This window comes from Mustelus asterias, chromosome 16, assembly GCF_964213995.1.
Source record: "Mustelus asterias chromosome 16, sMusAst1.hap1.1, whole genome shotgun sequence".
Lineage (NCBI taxonomy): Eukaryota > Metazoa > Chordata > Chondrichthyes > Carcharhiniformes > Triakidae > Mustelus > Mustelus asterias.
The window spans coordinates 19,520,291-19,541,790 of NC_135816.1; the positions used below are offsets into that span (position 1 = coordinate 19,520,291).

Here is a 21,500-nt window from a genome sequence, read left to right on the forward strand (position 1 = left end):
TTATTTTTCAGTTAAATTTGTGAAAAAAATCGGAAGTTTCTTTTCAAAACAGGAAGTAGGCCCAGCAGCAGCCTGGGAAGGTTTTGGAGGATTTAAAAGTAGGCCGCACCTTTGAGCGGGCAGCGTCGTTAGCGGGCAGCAGAGTGAGCAGGGGGCAGAGTGAGAGCTGAAGGGCTTTGGCTCAAAACGGGCTTCGGCGAGAACAGGCAGAGGCGAGAGTAGGTTTTTTTTCTTTTTCAGAAAGTTTATTCCTGTATTTCCCCAGAGTAAAAAAAATGCCAGGCAAGATGTTGGAATGCTCCTCTTGCAGGATGTGGGAGATCAGGGAGACCTCCGGTATCCCTGACGACAGCACCTGCAAAAGATGCATTCAGCTGCAGCTGCTAGCAAAGCGTGTTAGGGAACTGGAGAAGGAGCTTGATGACCTCCATCTAATTCGGGAGAATGAGAAGTATATAGACAGTAGCTTTAGGGAGATAGTTACACCTAAGCAGCAGAGCACAGGAAATTGGGTTACTGTAAGGAGAGGAAATGGCAGTGTGAAAGGACAGGCAGAGCAGGGTTCCCCTGTGGCCATACCCCTCCACAACAGGTATACTGAATTGGATACTGTTGTGGGAGATGCTTTACCTGGGACAAGCTGCGACAGCCGGAACTCTGATACTGAGTCTGGTTCTACAGCGCAAAAGGGTAGGCTGAAGAAGAGGAGAGCAGTAGTGATAGGGGGCTCAATGGTCAGAGGTACGGACAGGAGGTTCTGTGATAGGGACAGAGACTCCCGCATGGTTTGTTGCCTCCCAGGTGCCAAGGTCAGCGATGTCTCTGATCGCGTGCACAGCGTTCTAAAGTGGGAAGGTGATCAGCCAGATGTCGTGGTACACATCAGTACCAATGACGTGGAAAGGAAGAGTGAGGAGGTCCTAAAGAGTGAGTACAAAGAGCTTGGAAGGAAGTTAAAAAGCAGGACCCCGAGGGTAGTAATCTCAGGATTGCTACCTGAGCCACATGCCAGTGAGGGCAGGAGTAGGATGCTTGGGCGGATGAACAAGTGGCTGAGGAACTGGTGCAGGGGGCAGGGTTTCCAATTCTTGGATCATTGGGACCTCTTCTGGGGCAGGTGGGACCTGTACAAGAGAGATGGGTTACACCTAAACTACAAGGGGACCAATATACTTGCAGGGAGAATTGCTAGTGTTATTGGGGAGCGTTTAAACTAGATTTGCAGGGGGATGGGAACCACAGTGCCAGAGCAGATAGTGGAGCAGGGGTAAAAAGACAGGTTAGTTCAAGCAAAATCACAAATGGAAGGGTAGAGTGTGGTGGAAATAATCTTTTGAGGTGTGTCTATTTCAATGCCAGGAGTATTGTGGGGAAGGCAGATGAGCTGAAGGCGTGGATAGACACATGGAAATATGACATTATAGCCATTAGTGAAACTTGGCTACAGGAGGGGCAGGACTGGCAGCTCAATGTTCCAGGGTTCCAATGTTTCAGGCGGGATAGAGGCAGAGGGATAAAAGGTGGGGGGGGTGGCATTGTTGGTCAGGGAAAATGTTACAGCGGTACTCAGGCAGGATAGATTAGGGAGCTTGTCTACAGAGGCCCTATGGGTGGAGCTGAGAAACAAGAAAGGTATGACCACATTAAAGGGGTTGTATTATAGACCACCCAATAGTCAGCGAGAATTGGAGGAGCAAATCAGCGGAGAGATAGCTGACAACTGCAAGAAACACAAAGTTGTGATAGTAGGGGATTTTAATTTTCCACATATAGATTGGGACTCGCATACTGTTAAAGGTTCAGATGGGGTAGAGTTTGTAAAATATGTTCAGGAGAATTTTCTACATCAGTATATAGAGGTGCCAACTAGAGAGGATGCGATATTGGATCTCCTATTGGGAAATGAGTTAGGGCAGGTGATGGATGTGAGTGTGAGGGAACACTTTGGATCCAATGATCATAATGCCATTAGTTTCAACCTGATCATGGATAAGGATAGATCTGGTCCTCGGGTTGAAGTTCTGAACTGGAAAAAGGCCAATTTTGATGAAATGAGAAGGGATCTGGGAAGTGTGGATTGGCACAGGCTGTTCTCTGGTAAGGATGTAAATGGAAAGTGGGAGGCCTTCAAAGGAGAAATTTTGAGAGTGCAGAGTTTGTATGTTCCTGTCAGGATTAAAGGCAAAGTAAATAGGAATAAGGAACCTTGGTTCTCGAGGGAGATTGTAACACTGATGAAGAGGAAGGGAGAGTTGTATGAAATGTACAGGCAGCAAGGAACGGATCAGATGCTCGAGGAGTATAAAAAGTGCAAGAAGCTACTTAAGAGGGAAATCAGGAGGGCTAAAAGAAGACATGAGGTTGCTTTGGCAGACAGAGTGAAGGAAAATCCAAAGAGCTTCTATAGGTATGTTAGGAGCAAAAGGATAGTGAGGGATAAAATTGGTCCTCTTGAAAACCAGAGTGGTAGACTGTGTATGGAACCAAAAGAGATGGGGGAGGTACTAAATGTTTTTTTTGCATCCGTATTTACTGAGGAAACGGGCATGGAGTCTACGGAAATAGGGCAAACAGGTAGGGAGGTCATGGAACCTTTACAGATTAAAGGGGAGGAGGTGCTCGCTGTCTTGAGGCAAATCAGAGTGGATAAATCCCCAGGACCGGACAGGGTATTCCCACGGACCTTGAGGGAAGCTAGTGTCGAACTTGCAGGGGCCCTGGCAGACGTATTTAAAATGTCAGTATTCACGGGGGAGGTGCCGGATGATTGGAGGGTGGCTCATGTTGTTCCGTTGTTTAAAAAAGGTTCCAAAAGAAATCCGGGAAATTATAGGCCAGTAAGTTTGACGTTGGCGATGGGCAAGTTATTGGAAGGTGTGATAAGGGATAGGATCTACAAATATTTGGATAGACAGGGACTTATTAGGGAGAGTCAACATGGCTTTGTGCATGGTAGGTCATGTTTGACCAATCTATTAGAGTTTTTCGAGGAGGTTACCAGGAAAGTGGATGAAGGGAAGGCGGTGGATGTTGTCTACCTGGATTTCAGCAAGGCCTTTGACAAGGTCCCTCATGGGAGGTTAGTTAGGAAGGTTCAGTCGCTAGGTATACATGGGGAGGTAGTAAATTGGATTAGACACTGGCTCAATGGAAGAACACAGTAAGAAGTTTAACAACACCAGGTTAAAGTCCAACAGGTTTATTTGGTAGCAAAAGCCACACAAGCTTTCGGAGCTCCGAAAGCTTGTGTGGCTTTTGCTACCAAATAAACCTGTTGGACTTTAACCTGGTGTTGTTAAACTTCTTACTGTGTTTACCCCAGTCCAACGCCGGCATCTCCACATCAATGGAAGAAGCCAGAGAGTGGTTGTGGACGATTGCTTCTCTGAGTGGAGGCCTGTGACTAGTGGTGTGCCGCAGGGATCGGTGTTGGGTCCATTGTTGTTTGTCATCTATATCAATGATCTGGATGATAATGTAGTAAACTGGATCAGCAAGTTTGCTGATGATACAAAGATTGGAGGTGTAGTGGACAGTGAGGAAAGTTTTCAAAGCTTGCAGAGGGATTTGGACCAACTAGAAAAATGGGCTGAAAAATGGCAAATGGAATTTAACGCAGACAAGTGTGAGATATTGCACTTTGGAAGGACAAACCAAAGTAGAACGTACAGGGTAAATGGTAGGACTCTGAAGAGTGCAGTTGAACAGAGGGATCTGGGAATACAGGTAAAAGTGACGTCACAGGGGGATAGGGTCGTAAAGAGTGCCTTTGGTACATTGGCCTTTATAAATCGGAGTATCGAGTATAAAAGTTGGAGTGTTATGGTAAGGTTATATAAGGCATTGGTGAGGCCGAATTTGGAGTATTGTGTACAGTTTTGGTCACCTAGTTACAGGAAGGATGTAAATAAGTTTGAAAGAGTGCAGAGAAGGTTCACAAGGATGTTGCCGGGACTTGAGAAGCTGAGTTACAGAGAGTGATTGAATAGGTTGGGGCTTTATTCCCTGGAGCGTAGAAGATTGAGGGGAGATTTGATAGAGGTGTATAAGATTTTGATGGGTATAGATAGAGTGAATGCAAGCAGGCTTTTTCCGCTGACGCGAGGGAAGAAAAAAACCAGAGGGCATGGGTTAAGGGTGAAAGGAGAAAAGTTTAAAGGGAATATTAGGGGGGGCTTCTTCACGCAGAGAGTGGTGGGAGTGTGGAATGAGCTGCGGATAAAGTGGTAAATGCGGGGTCACTTTTAACATTTAAGAAAAACTTGGACGGGTTCATGGATGAGAGGGGTGTGGAGGGATATGGTCCAAGTGCAGGTCAGTAGGACTAGGCAAAAAATGGTTCGGCACAGACAAGAAGGGCCAAAAGGCCTGTTTCTGAGCTGTAATTTTCTATGGTTCTATGGTAGAATTCCGGCATTGATGCCCATTGACAGTCGCCCTTGTTGACTGGGTGCAGTCCTTGCAATGGTCACTGCTCCCGGTGGCACTGCTCGGACTAAAGAGCTGCCAGTCATTTGCTTGGTGGTAACTCTCATATGCATGCCATTCTCCCCAGAAGGGGGCAGAAGGCCAGACCCGAGCCAAATCACGGTCCAGTGACCATTAAATTGCGGCGAGGCAGGTTGTCAGAGCAGGGGTGTGTTCGCCCCATATTAACATCAGGGGAAGCAGGAAGACTGAGTGAAAATGTTCAGCCTCATGGAACTGCCCAGGAATATGAGAGAAATCGGTTTCGAACCAATCCCCAGAAAGTGTTCTAATTTTAACTTCAGCTGGGTCTGGCACAGTCAGAGCAAGTTAATTTTCATCAGAGTTTTGACACGTATGACTACCATTTCTAAGGAGTCAGAAATCTCCCACGTTCTCACCCCTCATTTCCAGATTTACTGATAACAATAGCAGTGAGACTTCTCTACAATAAAGTGAGACCTCTACCATGCTACTGGCAGTGCCCACTAGCCTGAGAGCTCATATAACAGTTGCTGTCTTTCCCTGTGGCTTTCTGGTCAATCTGGAGCAAGTAGACAGCTGTCCACACCTGCCTCTTTGTGGTCAGCCTGGTCCCTTTTATAGTAAACTTTGACTCTGTACCGGCTGGTCTGACTCCCCCTTTGGAGTTGCAGCACAATCAGGCAATGTTCCCACTGTGACAACTGCAGGACTATTTATGTCCTGCCGAGGAAGCCTTCAGAAGTAAACTGCACGTTTGTGCATGAACTTTTATATTGATGAAGGAAAAGGCATTACAGATGATTCCAGCAGAGGGAACTCTTTGCCCACCTCAGAACAAATCATTTCATACAGTAGCAGTTAGTGGTCCTGACTGGGGTGTGGTAATAGAGGAATAACGATGGGAAAGCTGTCTTGTGTTACAAATACCGTTGCCTCTCCGGCTGCCAGAGACCGAGTTATCTGGTCTTTGGCTCTTTCAGGCTTATATTGAGTGGGACGCTCTGCAGAACATCTCCAAGGGTAGTGAAGTGGTTAACATTTGTCTTGTAATTCGATCAGTGGTGCAGTTTCTGTTCTGGATCTGGGTGGCGTGATCCCACGACTGGATGCCTAATTGGACTGGGGTTGTTTGGTAAGAAGACCCCCCCCCACCCCACCCCCTTCACCCCCACCCCAAAACTACCAAGAGAACGGAGAATCTTTCTTCCTATTTTAATTTGTTTGAACGTTAATGTCATCTACTGCATTGCACAGACAAGGAGATTGCACATCTAAAACGCCTCTGTGCAGTGCTAACATATGATCTGGAAAGGAGGTGCAAAAGCAGCCGAAGGAATCAGATCTGTGAAGCTTGTGCACAGGTGTCTGGGCACTTTTAGCAGCTCGGAGTTGGCCCTGAATTTAGAGCAAGGATCTGTTAACGTGATTTTCCCTCAAACATATCGTTCGGAATGATGCAAGATCTCACATTACTTCTTCCTCCTGTCTTCCATCTGCTTCAAGTGACAGGTCGGTACAGAATCAAAATGTCTATAGTTGACACTTAAAGCTCTGGTCTGTGTTGAATACTCCAGCGTGCTGCGGCTGGGATTACATCTGTAATGAGGACATTCTAGTAATTGGTTGAATGAATCGATCAAATAAGTAGCAAGTGGAGCATTGCTGCATTTCCCACACAAGAGAGGCTGGAGATCGCCCAGATGTCATATTTTTTTTCCCATACAGCTTTAACGTAAAATAGGGGGAGAAAATGAAAATTGACAGGAACGAGAATTTGTTATTTCATGCTGTACAAATGAAGAAACATGCTTATTTCCACCCTCTGTGGGGTGGAGTGATAGTATACTCAGCCCATGATTTCCCTTCCCATCTTAACCATGCTGTTGGCTAACACAGTGAAATTGAACCATAAAGGGAAGGGATGGGGGATATCAGACTTACCCTAGGGGGTTGTTCTTGTACAGGCTCATAGAATCTGAATCGAGGTTGCTGTTTTCAGCTGATAAAACACACATAGAAAACATTCTCAACAATATAATTCCATTGACAAAAGTTAGTTAGCTAAATAATAATGATGAGTTGTCGCTCTGTCAAGTATTTTCTTCCAGTGTTTATTTGGCACTCATCAATGGAAGAGATGCTAAGGTTGGGACAGTGAGCAGTTTTTCCACTCTCTTTGCACCTCCAGTGCACCAAGGTATAGAATTATGCAGCCATTTATACCAGAGTCAGCTTGCTTAAAACAGCTTTACATGACTAACATGGTTAGGTTATATTGGTTGCATGCTCTAAAAGCCGCAACTGTCTGTAAAGCTGGGAGCACCAATCTCTAACAAAACCACATAACATACAGAGTTGAAAACCACAACATCATCTATCATTTACAGGAGCAGTTGTTTCCAGTTTCAAAGGGAATAGAAATTCAGTTGGTCCTAGCTGGTATAGATCATCATGGCAAGTGTAATGTATCATCAGAGTTATTCCAAGGCAGATTAAGTTGATACGTAAATGGGGTTAAGGTATAATGTCATGATGAGTTGCGGTTTCCGGGGACCTGTGCTTCTCTTTTGTGTTGGCTTGGATTTGGCACAACCTTAATCCGCCATAATCTATACAGACATCACTCCTTCCAGCACACTAAGATAACGTGTACAGGCCAAAAAGTTCTCTGAGCCATGATTACCTATACATGGGTTCACCACAAAGCTTACAAAAAGCTCTCACGTTTTTTCTCCAAACTTAAGCTCAGAAGAACCCGCCTGTGAAATTTTCCATTCCCCTCATGACATTTGTTCGCTGTCTCGCTGAGTGTGATTGCTCAGTTAGTGGCAATGACTATTGGATTTAGGGCAGTTTTGTGCATTGGATTCAACCCACTTGAGATTGACTTATAAATGCTCAAATGCTTTTAATGTAAGACCCTCACATCTGTCACAGAGCGGAGGAGACATTTGTTCCATTTGTCAATTTAGTCTGCATTTAAATCCAGGTCACAAAGGCACCAAAGCAATCTTCTAAATTCTGAGCTGCCCAATTCTCTTTCTAACCAATGACAACAAAAGTCAGTTATCTTTTAGATGGAAAGATAACAAGCATTGAAATGTATTACAGCTCTCAGAATTGTACTATCATTGGAAGCGTTTGTATAAAAAGAGGAATGATTATTGTAATTTATTCAAGAGGTTTAGATTGATTAGAAGTGGAAGAGTAGACCTTTGAGAGTGAGCCACATGTGGTAACCTGAACCAAGGGAATTTATTGGAAATGTTAAGTGCAATTTTCCCCTACTGGCCCAATCATCAAAAGCTGTCATCAATGTGGAAATGAGCCACATAAACCATAAGGTCAATTCTTCAATTCCCAGTTTATATTATGTTAGGAACCACACTGATATTCAACGTGAGGGCCTCCCAAGCCCCAGAAGGCAACCTTGGAGTGGTGGTTCTCAACTATTTACTTTTGTGATTTGGAAAAACATATGAGAAAAGAGATGAAATCCTGTGAGGAAAAGTATCAGTCTTGTTGTGAATGTTCAAATAACAAAACATTTATTAAACTTCGAAACATGCAACAAGGAAGGCAACAGTAAAGGACAACATTTACAATTAACTATAATGTTTACCCATACAGTGTGCTTAAATTACCTACAAATCTAAATCTATGTACTTTCATAAACACCAAGAATACACTTTCCCAAAACAACATCTGATAGGTTTTAACACTATGAGGCAAATCTAACAAATAATTGCCACACAGGCCATGTAACTTTCTATTGGGGACCTTTCCCCTAGCTTAGAGTAGAACATATGGAGTCTGATGCAAACAGACTTCTTATGCTTTCTTTTCTCCACAAAACTTCTGAGAGAGCTTCACTTTGTAACTTGGGGTGGCTATACTCTAGGTCGCTAGGTCTCCAGACTGCAAGTCTCAACTTTGCTAAAGTATCTGTTTCACCCTGCTACTGGGCTAATCTGCACCTCACAAGTCATCAGTGCAGCTAAATCCCTATCTGTTTTGTTTTTAGCTGAAGGGATGTTGATTGGTTGACAAGTGAAACTTGGTTGATAAGTGGGCTCATTTATGTGTATGGGGAGATACATTTAGTCACAGACAGGAACCTGTCCTTTGAAAATAAAAACAACTTGTACACACTTTGCACCTTTTTCAACTGAACAAAAGCTTTGGGGTCAGCCATTCCCTGGTTCATTCCACATGGCAATGCCTTGATCAATCAGAGTTGACTTGCCTGGTTTGAATTATATAAAAGCTTGGCAGCTAATTGTTCCCTGGTGCATTCTCCATGGTAATGCCTCGACCAATCAGAGTCCACATGCAAACCCTTTTCTCTTGAGTTTAAATTGTTTTTCCCTTTGAGATTTGATAATCTTGTGAATCTGTCCTGATGAGTGCAAGACAAAAAGCTTCGACAACATGTCTCTTTTTTCAGCAGTACTCAAGTTCTGTACGACCAAAGATGTCGTAAAGTCCAAAGATGTGCAGGTTAGGTGAATTGACCATGCTAAATTGCCCCTTAGTGTCAGGGGAACTTGTGAGGGTAAATTCATGGGTTATGGGGATAGGGCCTGGATGGGATTGCGGTAGGTGGGCCAAATGACCTCCTTCTGCACTGTAGGATACTATGATTCTATGACCAAGTGACTAGATTGTTGTGAAAATCTCCCTGGTTCCCTAATACACTTTAGGGAAGGGAATCAGCTGTCCTTACCCAGTCACATCAACATGTGAATCCAGAGCCATATAAATATGATGAAGGGTTGTCCAGACTCGAACCGTTGGCCCTATTCTCTCTCCATAGATGCTGTCAGACGTGCTGAGATTTTCCAGAATTTTCTGTTTTTGTTTCAGATTTCAGCATCCGCAATATTTTGCTTTTAACTTTTCCATGTAAATATGGTTGACTTTTAACTGCAGTCTGAAATGACTTTGCAAGTCACTCAGTTGAATCAAACCATTACATTTGGATTGATTAAGGAAGGTGGTTGACCATCACTTTCTCGACAGCCATGAGGGAAGAGCAATAAATCTTGTGAATGAATAAAAGCTAAGGCACAGTAAAGAATGATGAGCTTGATAAACCGTAAAGCTATGTTAATGAGAATTAAGTATTTAAACCGATTCATTGCATGAGATCAATAGTAATTTTGATTAAATGATTGAGAAATTCTCTGAACCTTTGGCCTGTTTGATTTTCAGAGTGATTGGGTTTTGATGAGATGGTATTGTGGCAGTACAATGGATGATCTGGCTTTGCTGGACCTGCTGGAATGCCCCGTGTGCTTTGAACGGCTAGATGCCACTGCCAAGGTGTTGCCATGCCAGCACACCTTTTGTAAAGCATGTCTCCAAAGGATATTCAATGCCAGGAAGGAGCTCCGATGCCCTGAATGCAGGACTCCGGTTACTTGTAGCATCGAAGAGCTGCCAGTCAACTTACTGCTGGTTCGCCTTCTGGATGGCATTAAGTATGGGCAAAGCAATGTCAGGATCATTCCTGCTCGAATGCCTCAAGTGCCAACATATCAGGACCATGGACAAAGAGGCACAGACACAAGATGTTTGCAAGCTAGTCTGCTGAGCGCAAACAGGAGCCCTGTAGAAAAGGTAATGATTAAGCCTATTTTACCATACAGAAAATAATCTGTTGTATATTTGTTTTCGGGGTGTGGCCATCACTGTCAGGGCTGCATTTATTAATTTTATTTATTAATGTCACAAGTAGGCTTCCATTAACACTGCAATGCAGTTACTGTGCAAATCCCTTAGTCGTCACACTCCGGCACCTGTTCAGGTACACGGAAGGAGATTTTAGCATGGCCAATGCTCCTAACCAGCACGTCTTTCAGATTGTGGGAGGAAACCAGAGCACCTGGAGAAACCCATGCAGACACAGGAAGAATGTGCAGACTCTGCACAGAGAGTGATCCAAGCCAGGAATTGGACCCGGGTCCCTGACGCTATGAGGCAGCAGTGCTACCGTGCCACCAGTCCATTCCTAATTGTTCGGAGGATCTGCTGATGGATTAGTTGAGTGATAATGTTTTCAACCAAGTGGCTTTCAAGGGCAATAACCATGGGAATTTCCTCGGGAGTTCTCCCTATCAGTTGCCACGACTCTGGTGGAATATTGGGAGCAACCAGGAATAAACGGTGTCAATTGAATGTCTGATAATCTCTCTTTGAAGATGGTTGATTGGAGAATTTAAAGAAAGCTGCAATAGCTCCTCGGGGTGGTGTTAGAAATGCTTCATATCAAATTTTCCGAATTATTTACAGATGGAGATCAGAGGTGAGAGGTGGGGAGGATGGTGGATGAGGAGCTGGTGTATCTAGATCTGCCTATCACCATGCCTGCAGAGCTCCTCCCCCAGCCAACCTTCCCTGTCTGCAAAGCTCCCCCCCCACTTGTCTCCCCCCATCATTGCTCCAACCCCTGAGGTGCGACCTGCACTCAGGCTCCCCTTGACACTGCCCCTAGCACAGTTATGGTGCCCAATGTGCAGTGCCAGGATGCCTGGAAGGTGCTGCCAACCTGGCCAATGCCCCAGCCATGCCCCCGACCACCCAGGGGCTTCAATGGCTTCCGATTCCCCCTGGCAAGGCCACCATGTCTGGTCTCTGCTGACGGATTCTCAGTGAGGGGGTTAAGTATGAGTGAGTTCGGATATGCGAAACATGTCATTAATATTTAAATCAGCTTAGTGCCAGATTTCGCCAGCAAAACAAGGCCTTTAAGATCAAGTGAGGCAAGAAACCGGGCACGAACCTCATTTTTCATCTCTCACCGAAACTTATCATTTCATTTCACCTCACCGAACGATGGGCCGGACGAGGTCATAAGGTCACGCCTCTTGTTTCCAGAGGAATAGAATTGAAAAGCAGAGAAGTTATGTTAAGTTGTATCAAGCCTAGGTTAGACCTCATTGATGCACAATTAATGATGCACAGTTCTGATTACCAGATTGTAAGGAAGATATAGAGGCATTGAAAACAGCACAAAAAAAATTCACAAAGACAAGAACTGAGAGGACATACCTATCGGGAAAGGCTGAACGGACAGGTGCTCTTTTCTCTAGAAAAGAGAAGACTGAGTAGTGGCCTAATAGGGGCCTTGAAAGGGTTTTGATAGGGTAGACAGAGAGAAAAGGTCTTCTATAGACAGGTCAAACCTAGAGGTCATAAATGTACACAGTTCCACAATAACCCTATATTTGTCACGCCCTTATACTACATTCCCCCCTTCTCAATCTTCCTCAATGTCTCTTCACTGTACTGTGGGAATGGATGGTGTAGGGATGTGGAGGAGACTCCTCCTGTTACTCCTGACTCTACCCTCTGGGATGCCAACCAGGTAGGAACGCGATTGGTCATTGTCCTTCTTGTTGACAGTGCCCTTTCTCTCTCTCTCTCAAGGTTTTTATCCAGACCTTGTCATCCTTTCATAGTTGAGGCATATGTCCTGTGTGGTATCTTTTGTTGTGGGCGGAAGCCTGCTCCTGCCTGTAGGGCTGTTCTCTTTCTTGGATGCCCTGGGAATCCCGGATTACCAACACAGGTATTAGATTTTTCAGCAGGATTGGAAATTATGTGCAGACTTTCCTGCTCATCAGGAGTTTGGATGAAACCAGGCTATATTGTAACGGGGTGGACTTGCATGTGGACAGTGCTGTGGGAAAGTCCTCATTCTGTTCTGGGAGGGATTTGACTGTGGGCAAGTCGGGGAGCTGATACAGTGGTGGGAGCCAGATGTGGTGGTAAAATGCACAAAGTACTCATGTGAAAATTATGGGTGTTTATTGGACACAATCTTATTCGGGATGCCATGGTTCATGAACATCTCTTTCAGTGCCTTCATTTGTGGGACATAGCCATTGCTGACTGGCCAAAATTTATTGCCCATCCCTAGTTCCCCTTGTTCAGAGGGCAACTGAGGGTCTACCACATTGGTGCAGCTCTAGTCACATGTAGGCCAGACCGGGTAAGGACAGCAGATTTCCTTCCCTAGAGGACATTAGTGAACCAGATGGGTTTTTCCAACAATTGACAATAGTGTCATAGTCATCAGTAGATTCTTAATTCCAGATATTTTTATTTCTTATTGAATTTAAATTGCACCATTTGCCGTGGCGGGATTCGAACCCACATCCCAGAACATTAGCTGAGTTTCTAGGTTAATAGTCTAGTTATAATACCATTAGGCCATCGCCTCCCCCATCATTAGTTAATTACTGCCTCTGTGGCAGTTGTGTATGGTTGTTTCTTCCCAACCCATCTGGAAATTTAATCCATCATTATAAGGAATGATTTAATGTTAAAGACAAATTGTTGATACCCAGCCTCTCCTGTGGGGACAGTGTAGGGATGAGGGGTTCCCTTGACCCTGCCAATGCAACACACACATGTGACAGTTTGCTGTGGTGTCCTGAAGACAAAGGGTTTGTTTCAAGACAAGAACTGGAATGTTACGGCCATTCACACCAATGGGATTTTCTAGTCCTGCTGTAGTGAAAGGAGATTTGGCTGGGCGCCAAATTCTCCAACCTCGCTGCAGAGAGAGCATGGCATGAACAGCCGACCTGTAAGATCACGCCCAAAGTCTGTTTCTGTGCTTGTCAGGTTTGGAGGGCTCCCACTCTGGTGGCCTTGAAAAGGTTTTCAAAATGGCTGCTTGGACCGATCAGCTGCAGTCTTCTCCGTTTCAGTGCTTAGGGGCACAAAAGCATCAAATCCTGGTCTTTGCTGATTTTAAAGCTGGTTCTTTAGTTGCAATTCTCCCTCGTTAATTAATTAGTTTTTCTTTTTGGAGCAAGCTCGAACGCCATATGTTCAGGTTCTGACTTGGGAATTCTAATTTCCTTAGATGGAGTTTAAGCAGCAATTTATGACTGCTGAATTCTCAGGACGTGTTGTATTCTGGAATTTAAAAGTTTTAGCTCACTCCTTCAAGGTCTGCTGACACTCCACTCAGGCAATTGATGCTGTATTTCTATGAGATTCCTATAGAGTCTTCTGCTGGAGTATGGAATTTTACATTTCTGCCTTCAGCTTCCAAGTTTCTCCCTGATAATTTTCCTCAACATGTCTGCTTCTCAAGCTTTTCTTTATGTCAGAATGCTTCCTCAAATTTTTCTTTAGTCTTGCATGATTTTAGCTTTTCTCTGCATTTTTTGTGAGGTTTGGGGTTTTTCTTCCATTGACTGCCACCATGTTGTAGGGTATTGGATCCTGTTTGTGAGGTCTTAATGAAATCTAAGTCTGTATTTATTAATACAGATTTATTAATGACAGGGACTATGTACATACATATAACTAAAGTTCAATCTAGGAGCTGTCTCCATGCGGGTCTGTCCAACACTAGACTGACCCCTAGGTACAGGTCATGTGTTTGCTTACATCATTGTATGGGCGGTACTATACTCAGTCCCATGTTAACCCTATATGTGCCTTATCCTTATACTAAAAGATGAACACAAAATGTATCCTCATCCAAGATTGGAAACCCTTAGTTTTTTAACTCTGGGTTTCTGTAGGTTAGCTGCCCACCCAGAATGGACAAAGAGCAGAAACCAGTTGAGAAACAGAAAGAAATGCTTGGGTCAGAGATAGAGAGAGGCTTCTGGGAGGGTCTCAATAGTGAAGAGGGGACAACTGGGCCAGGTAGCCAATGATTTTCCTTGCGGTGACTTTTTCAAAGGTACTCCTCTGCTTTTGACCCTAGAAATGCACTTACCAACGAGGGATTCTTTGTTCTGCAATCCCCTGTCTGGATTGGCTGAGGCAGAATCAATCAGGCTTCCACTAACATGATGGGAGCCTGACATTGCCCAAATTAATAGAATTCCTGCATGTTTCCTGCAGGCTTCTTTCCCCCTGAACAGTGAGCAGTTAAAATGTTGGCCAGCACAATTCCCGTGAGAACAAGGTGTCGAGGCGGAAAGCTGAATTTCAAAGTGCATCCAGCCGCCACCCATACACCCTATTCCTGTTAGAAAGGGTGGGTTAAAATCTTAATTCAATCTGTGCTGACTGACACAAAAGGGTCACTCGAAAGATGTCGCTATTTTGCAGCCACCTGTATGCATTCATGTCATTTTATCCTCCACCTGATTCAAGTGTTCTGGTATTATCTCTGTTTTTTTATCATTATGTTGCCAAGGAAACGTGTCCGAGACTTATGCGGTGTGTGCAGTAGAGTGTTCAAGTGCTGACAGTATCCACTTGGGTTTTCCCAGTCTGACTTATTGAAGCTGCATCAAAGCAGCCACTTTTACAATATGTGATCAAATGAAGCTCATGTAATTGATAGAGTGAGCCAACAACCCTCCCAAATAAATTATCTGTGCCCTGGGAAAGCTAGTGCGACCAGGGTTACAGATGCTGGCTAAATCAGTTTTTAAGCTACTCAGCAACAAGAGGAATTGGACTGTAAGACCTAGCTTCGAGGACAGTGGAGCATCACTGCAGGTTAGAATCACATTTTGTACATACGCGCGAGCAGTGTTGGCACACGTGGTACTGTCGGAGGTGTCGCGCATAATGGGACAGGAGGAAAAACAGCCCGTGACCAATTTATTGCTATTGAGACAAGAACAAGAAGTTATTTGTTAAAAGAAAAATGAAACCTTTCCACTCGCTGTTGTAATTACAGGAGTGCGTCAGTCCTAATTGAAGGTTGTAAGCATAATCCTAAGTAGAATTCAACAATCAGCCCCACTCTTGCTGTGCCAGTACCCTCAAGGCACTACCCTGGCTGTGCCAGCTGTCATTTCAGCTTTAATTATGCTTGCGCTGCCAGCTAGCACCAGTGTGCCAGCTAGCCTCAATGTGCCAACTGCTCTCATTTGCCAGCAGAACACATTGTGTTAGCTATCTCTTCGGGTCCAACCAGTAGCAGGTGTCTTTGCGTTACCCACGATCTTCACAGCACTGGCTCCATTAATTGTACCGAATATCCATATGCGTTAATTACCCTCACTCTGCTAATTAATCACACAGATTACTCTCACTGCAATAATTACCTCAGCGTGCCAGTTATTTTCACCATGTTAGCGTGTCCTTCATGGAGTTCACTTGGTTGGGAACGGTCCCACTTCTCTCAGAAGGCGACTGCCTCAAGCTCCAGTTCAAATTTTCAATACTTGGATGGGATTTTCTGCACCCCAGCACCAGCCCCCCCCCACCCCGCATGTCAGGGGATTGTCAACAGCAGGGCTTGTGTCATCGGGAACAGCCAGAAATTTCAGCCATAATCCAGGTGATCTCTTCTGTGCAGGACTCAGATAGTACTGAATTGAAGCATCATCTCACAGATGAGAACTTAACCCAAGGTTGTGTCATCCTAATCTCATGCTGTGTAATGTCCTGGGAAATCAGCCAACGTATAGGCTAAAAACTTGGTACGGAATGTCCGCTACAACTCTCACCAACTCTTACAGATGCAGCATAGAAAGCATTCTTTCTGGTTGTATCACAGCTTGGTATGGCTCCTACGCTGTCCAAGACCGCAAGAAACTACAAAGGGTCGTGAACAAAGCCCAATCCATCACGCAAACCAGCCTCCCATCCATTGACTCTGCCTACACTTCCCGCTGCCTCGGCAAAGCAGCCAGCATAATCAAGGACCCCACGCACCCCGGACATTCTCTATTCCACCTTCTTCCGTCGGGAAAAAGATACAAACTGAAGTCATGTACCAAAAAGAACAGCTTCTTCCCTGCTGCCATCAGACTTTTGAATGGACCTACCTCACATTAAGTTGATCTTTCTCTGCACCCTAGCTATGACTCAAACAATACATTCTGCCCTCTCTCCTTCTCTATGAATGGTATGCTTTGTTTGTATAGTGCACAAGAAACAATATGTATGCTAATACATGTGACAATAATAAATCAAATCAAATCAACAGGGGCAGGATCGTGGTGCACCATCACGCTGTGCCTGGTCAAGGTGATGCATCTAAAATTGGTGCTGTCTGCTCATTGCAATGAATGTGGAATGCAGCCTAGCACTGAGAACACTGCTGCCTGGCTGCAAGGGGCCCAATAAGGGCTTGGTCAACACAGGTCACAGCTTTACACTTCTTAAAGGCAGGCTGCACCTCTTAAAGAGGTCCTTTGTCAGTTCCATCAGCAGCAGCTGATGGAACTGTTTCCAAAAGAGTCTCAGAGACGGGCCATGGTGATCGTCACAGCCACTGACAGCATTGGTCTTGGCAGCATTGGCAGCTGGCACAGTTAGGTAAACACCTCCTTGGCGAATCGCAGTTGCTTCAATGAATGAGGCAGAGATAAGGATTTCTGTTGAGAGGCCACCCTCCACCACCCTCCTGTGAACATCTTCCCCTCTCTGCTATCCTCTTTCTCCTCCCCATCAAGCTGAATCCCAAGAGTAGCTGCAACCATAGCCCCCATGACTGACCACAGGCTCTCTGCTCAGAACCCCACTCAAGGTCTTGGAAAAATCCGATACCATGCCCTTCTGACTCCAGCAACTTGTATCAGCTCCACCAGCAATACAGTAAATGCAGTATTTCCACTAATTCCACCGCAACAAACAAAAGTCAACAGCTCCTCAACTGAAAGTGCCATACGGATTCCTTTAAATAGCACCCGTGGAGGACCCATGTGTTGCTGAGCATTTAAGAGAGGATATGACCTGGAAAAGCGAGTTCCACAATGACTGGTCAGGTGCCAAATTAGTGTCAGACACCGATTGTGTTCACCATCTGCCCAGTCTGCAAGCTTCCCCACATGCACACCATGCCCCGCTAGTGCCCTTCCAAGTATGACATGCAGGCCAAACCAGAAGTGGCCAGAAGAGGATTATTGGCCAATTTGGAACTCTGGTCCTCAAAGAGCCAACACCAGCAATGCTACAGAACTTCATTTTGTGGCTTATGTTTCTGTATTTTATGATCTGTTTTTCTGATGGCCATAAATATACTGAGAGCAATAAGGTCGGATGTCAATCTCATTCACACAAAAACAGCAAAACATCAGAGTGAAAACCATCATAGAATCGTAGAATAGAACATCACAGAAAGATGCCATTCAGCTCGTGGAGACTTCAAAGAACAATCCAGTTAGTTTCACTCTCTCTCTCTCACTCTCTCTTTCCACCATCATATCAGGTCACGCATTCCCAATCGGAACTGTTGTTTGTTAAGCGATGGGCACATAACCTCTCCAGCAGTAAATAAGCACGAAACACAGTCAGGACTGTGTGATTGAAATTATTCTCCGCTCCGTCTAATGTGAGAGCTCAAAGGACGTAATCTGTCAGCCACAATATTCATCAGCTCAATGTGGAATGAAAGTGCACCACAATTCGCACACTGATTCTGCAATGTCAGTATGTCTCAGCTCCTGGACTTGATTGCAAAACTGACTGGCGGAGATCCATCAGCTCCTGCTACTGCAAATTGGTCAATGCAGCAAAGTATGGAATACCTTCTTTTAAAGCTGACCATTATAACTCAATATCAGATTGTTGAGTGACTCCCCACACACTCAGAGTGCATTTACTGGCTGTGTGCGCTCTTCTGTAAAGAACAGCTTGCATTATTGATGCTTGTCATCGAGCTCACTACATTGTACATTAACAAAGTAATGGTTGTAAAGAGCCCTGAATGAATATTGTTGGTTCTTTTCCATCATTTTCACTGCTTCCTGTCATTGAAGTTACCCCTGCATTTACTTATGAGGGGCAATTGGATTGCTTGTAATGGGAGCCATGACCTTACCTTACCTTACCATACCCCCTGGATGAAAGGAAGAGAACATAAGTTTCTTTTGAGCCACAGCTGTTGGACAGCATATCATAGGGATCCATCTACTAATTTCCCTTTCTGTTGTGATGCTTGTACCAGCAGTTGCCCCATCCCACACCTATTTAAGGTCCTTTCTCATGAGGTTAAGCCTCTTTATTTTTGAAAATTTGATTTTTCAACTTTCTGGGCATTTTGCAAATTGAACTGAGACAGAGAAAACTGCTTTAAAAAAAAAACAACCTAATGGGAGTGTGAAAAGCGTGATGTTTCCTATAATACAGGCACCCATCACAACTGCAACTGTCTAAGGTTGAGACAGTAAAAATGAAAAATACTGGATATTGAAACAATGGCTGCCATAGATAGATTCACCCAAAACCTCTAGGAAATACACAATGGGTGAAGAATTTCAAGGCAAGACTGCCCAGTCACTTGAGGGAGATTGCAAGTGATGCAGGTGGTGTCAAGAAGGCCATCAGCAGTGGAAACTAAAGGTTGTTCTTTCTCCTGCTTTCTCTCTCTCTCTCTCTCTCTTTTGGAATAAGGATATTGCCCATTTCAAGAAGTCCAACTCTACCAGAATATGTGTACATTTGTGTGTTTTAGTTATTTTTCTTGGGTTTACTGATTGATAAATTTGCTCCTTTGTTCATTCAAGTGAAGCTTGTTTGATTGACTCCCTATTGCTCACGGCTTAAATAGTAAAATACATTCTGATTTGAAAAATGTATTTGCTCAGTAAAAAGAAACTTAACCCTTTGTTGTGACCAGCCAAGGAGGTTGAATAAAGGGGAGCAAGTTCACCCCTCCTCATCTAGCCATAACATCTTCGAGTACAGTAGCCGTACTAGAGGTGGTTACATTAAGTCAGGCCATTTTCAAACCTGTTCTAAAGAAGCTCCTTTCTTAGTATTTGGGGTAAGGATCCTTGATCCAGTATTTATTGCAGAAACATTGGAACTGTGTAAAGCATGCAGCTCGGAAAGCCCAGTAGATAGAGGGTTTTTCTACATAGGCCAGAATGTTACCAGTGTTCACGCCAGTTTGATTTTCCCTTCCCGCTGCAGTGAATGGAAATTTGGCTGGGTGCCAAATTCTCCAACCTCATTGTAGTGGGAATGTGACATGAACGGCCGGTAAGATCATAGAATCATGGGATCCCTACAGTGCAGAAGGAGGCCACCCGGCCCATCGAGTCTGCACCAGCCACAATCCCACCCAGGCCCCATTCCCGTAACCCCACATATTTACCCTTCTAACCCCCGGACACTAGGGTCAATTTAGCATGGCCAATCAACCTGATCCACACATCTTTGGACTGTGGGAGGAAACTGGAGCACCCGGGAGGAAACCCACGCAGACATGGGGAGAATGTGCAAACTCCACACAAACAGTGACCCGAGGTCGGAATTGAACCCGGGTCCTGGTGCTGTGAGGCAGCAGTGCTAACCACTGTGCCACCCCACGATATTTAAAGCATGGCATTCCTATTACAATCTTTACTGTAGAAGGCCTATTTTAAAGTCACAAGGGACTGGCTGTACAATGTTTGCAGCAATGGGCTTTGTTTTTAATAATTGTAATGGGACCATGCTTTTTTATTTACAGCAAAGGGGCTCTTTTTCAGGACAGATAGCAGTCTTTTTCAGTGTTTGCAATTGGACCCACTTTTCTTGTATTTATAGAAAGGGATTTTTTTTTAACCTCCTTTTGATATTTTGAATTTGCAACGTGATCAATCAAAGGGAGATTGTCAGACTAAAGACATTTTGGATGGAATTTTCTGGCTGTTCCTGCTGGCGGGATTCTCTGGCCCCGTTGCAGTGAACAGAGAATTGGCTGAGCGCCAAACTCTCCAGTCTCGCTGGCAGCAGTGGCGGGTCCTAAACAGCTAGGAAATTCCAGCCTTTGTGTTGAAAACTCAAAGTGTGGAGGCTTTTATGCAAGTGCTTTTGTTTTTTGGCAGCACTGGCACGCGATGTTATCAGATCACAGTCTGTACACAACATTATGGGCCACTAAAGCATTCTTGTACTTGCAGTGTAGGTTTGTTTAGGACCCACTCTGTGGCATTTAATGAACTCTTTTTGCTACTTAATTGCTGGTTCTGTCAGGGATTATATAAACAGGTGTTAAAATCGCAAGCCAACAAATCATTGTTGATAAATTTCCTTCCTACATCATCGTCACTTGCATGGTAGTCAAACCAGTAACTTCTAACAGACTGAGCTCTCCACAGAGATTACAGTCTGTGCAATGATAACAGGCAGATTGTAAAACACCTTTGCGTTAATCCTGTCTCTGCAACGTCAGGTTTGAGGTGTCAGTTTTGTCTGGCTTCTCAACATTCTGAATGTGCGTATGCAAAGCTACTGCGCAGTGGTTAATGTGACAATATTACAGAATTTCATGTATACCAATGTGGAATGTCAATGAGCAACAATAGGGGAGGCACACAAGTGTTATCACACATGTCACAGAGACATTCATGGCACAGCAGGAGCCCATTGAGACCATGCCTGTTGGTCATCATGGCACCACCTGTGTGAAGGCACTGTGGAATGTAATGCATGCATCAACTGTGTGCAATATTGCATGTATGTCATCATGTGTTTTAGTGCAGAGTGGTAGGTGTGTGGCAGAAATGTGGAGCGTCCATATAGACTTTGTGGGTGGGATTTTCCACCCATGCTCGTCTCAAGACCGGAAAATCCCACCCGAGGTCAGTGGTCCTTTGCATGGTCCTGTCCTGCCCACTACGATTACCGTGGCGGGCGGGTCGGAAAGATTCCGCCCTGTGTGTGTTTTGAACAATGGATGGGTGTGAAACCAAAAGAGAAAATGATAGCATTCATGTCAATGACATTGATTAAGATCACAGCCTAATTTCAGCATCGATGCCACATTCCTGTCCGATCCCCATATCCCTTAATTATTTTCATGCCCAAGGATATTGGTTGATAGTATTCAACAACTGAGTATCCACGACCCTCAGGTAAAGCAATATCTCCTCACCGCAGTCCTAAATGGCTGACCCTTTATCCTGAAACTCAGAACCCTAGTTCTCAGCTCTCTCACCAGAACAAGTAGCTTCTCAGGGCCTACCTGTAACAACTACTATAGGAAGTTTTTTATTCATTTGTGAGGCATGGGTGTCGCTGGCTAGCCAGCATTTATTGTCCGTCCCTAGTTGCTGTTGAACTGAGTGGCTGACTTGGCCATTTCAGAGGGCAGTTGAGAGTCAACCATATTGCTGTGGCTC

General features: G+C 44.6%; 1 protein-coding gene across 4 annotated transcripts in view; it reads left to right on the forward strand.

Annotated features, from left to right (window-relative positions):
• The first annotated feature begins 5,512 nt into the window (after positions 1 to 5,512).
• Positions 5,513 to 21,500, forward strand: part of LOC144505041 (E3 ubiquitin-protein ligase SH3RF1-like) — a 63,205-nt gene continuing 47,217 nt past the window's right edge. For 2 of the 4 annotated variants that reach the window (XM_078230732.1, XM_078230734.1), the window contains exons 1-2: positions 5,525 to 5,961; positions 9,667 to 10,074. In XM_078230732.1, coding sequence (XP_078086858.1) covers positions 9,682 to 10,074 — 393 coding nt within the window. In that variant the 5' untranslated portion in view covers positions 5,525 to 5,961; positions 9,667 to 9,681. Of the gene's footprint in view, positions 5,962 to 9,666; positions 10,075 to 21,500 lie in introns of all 4 variants that reach the window. The other 2 variants (XM_078230735.1, XM_078230736.1) reach the window with 2 other exon arrangements.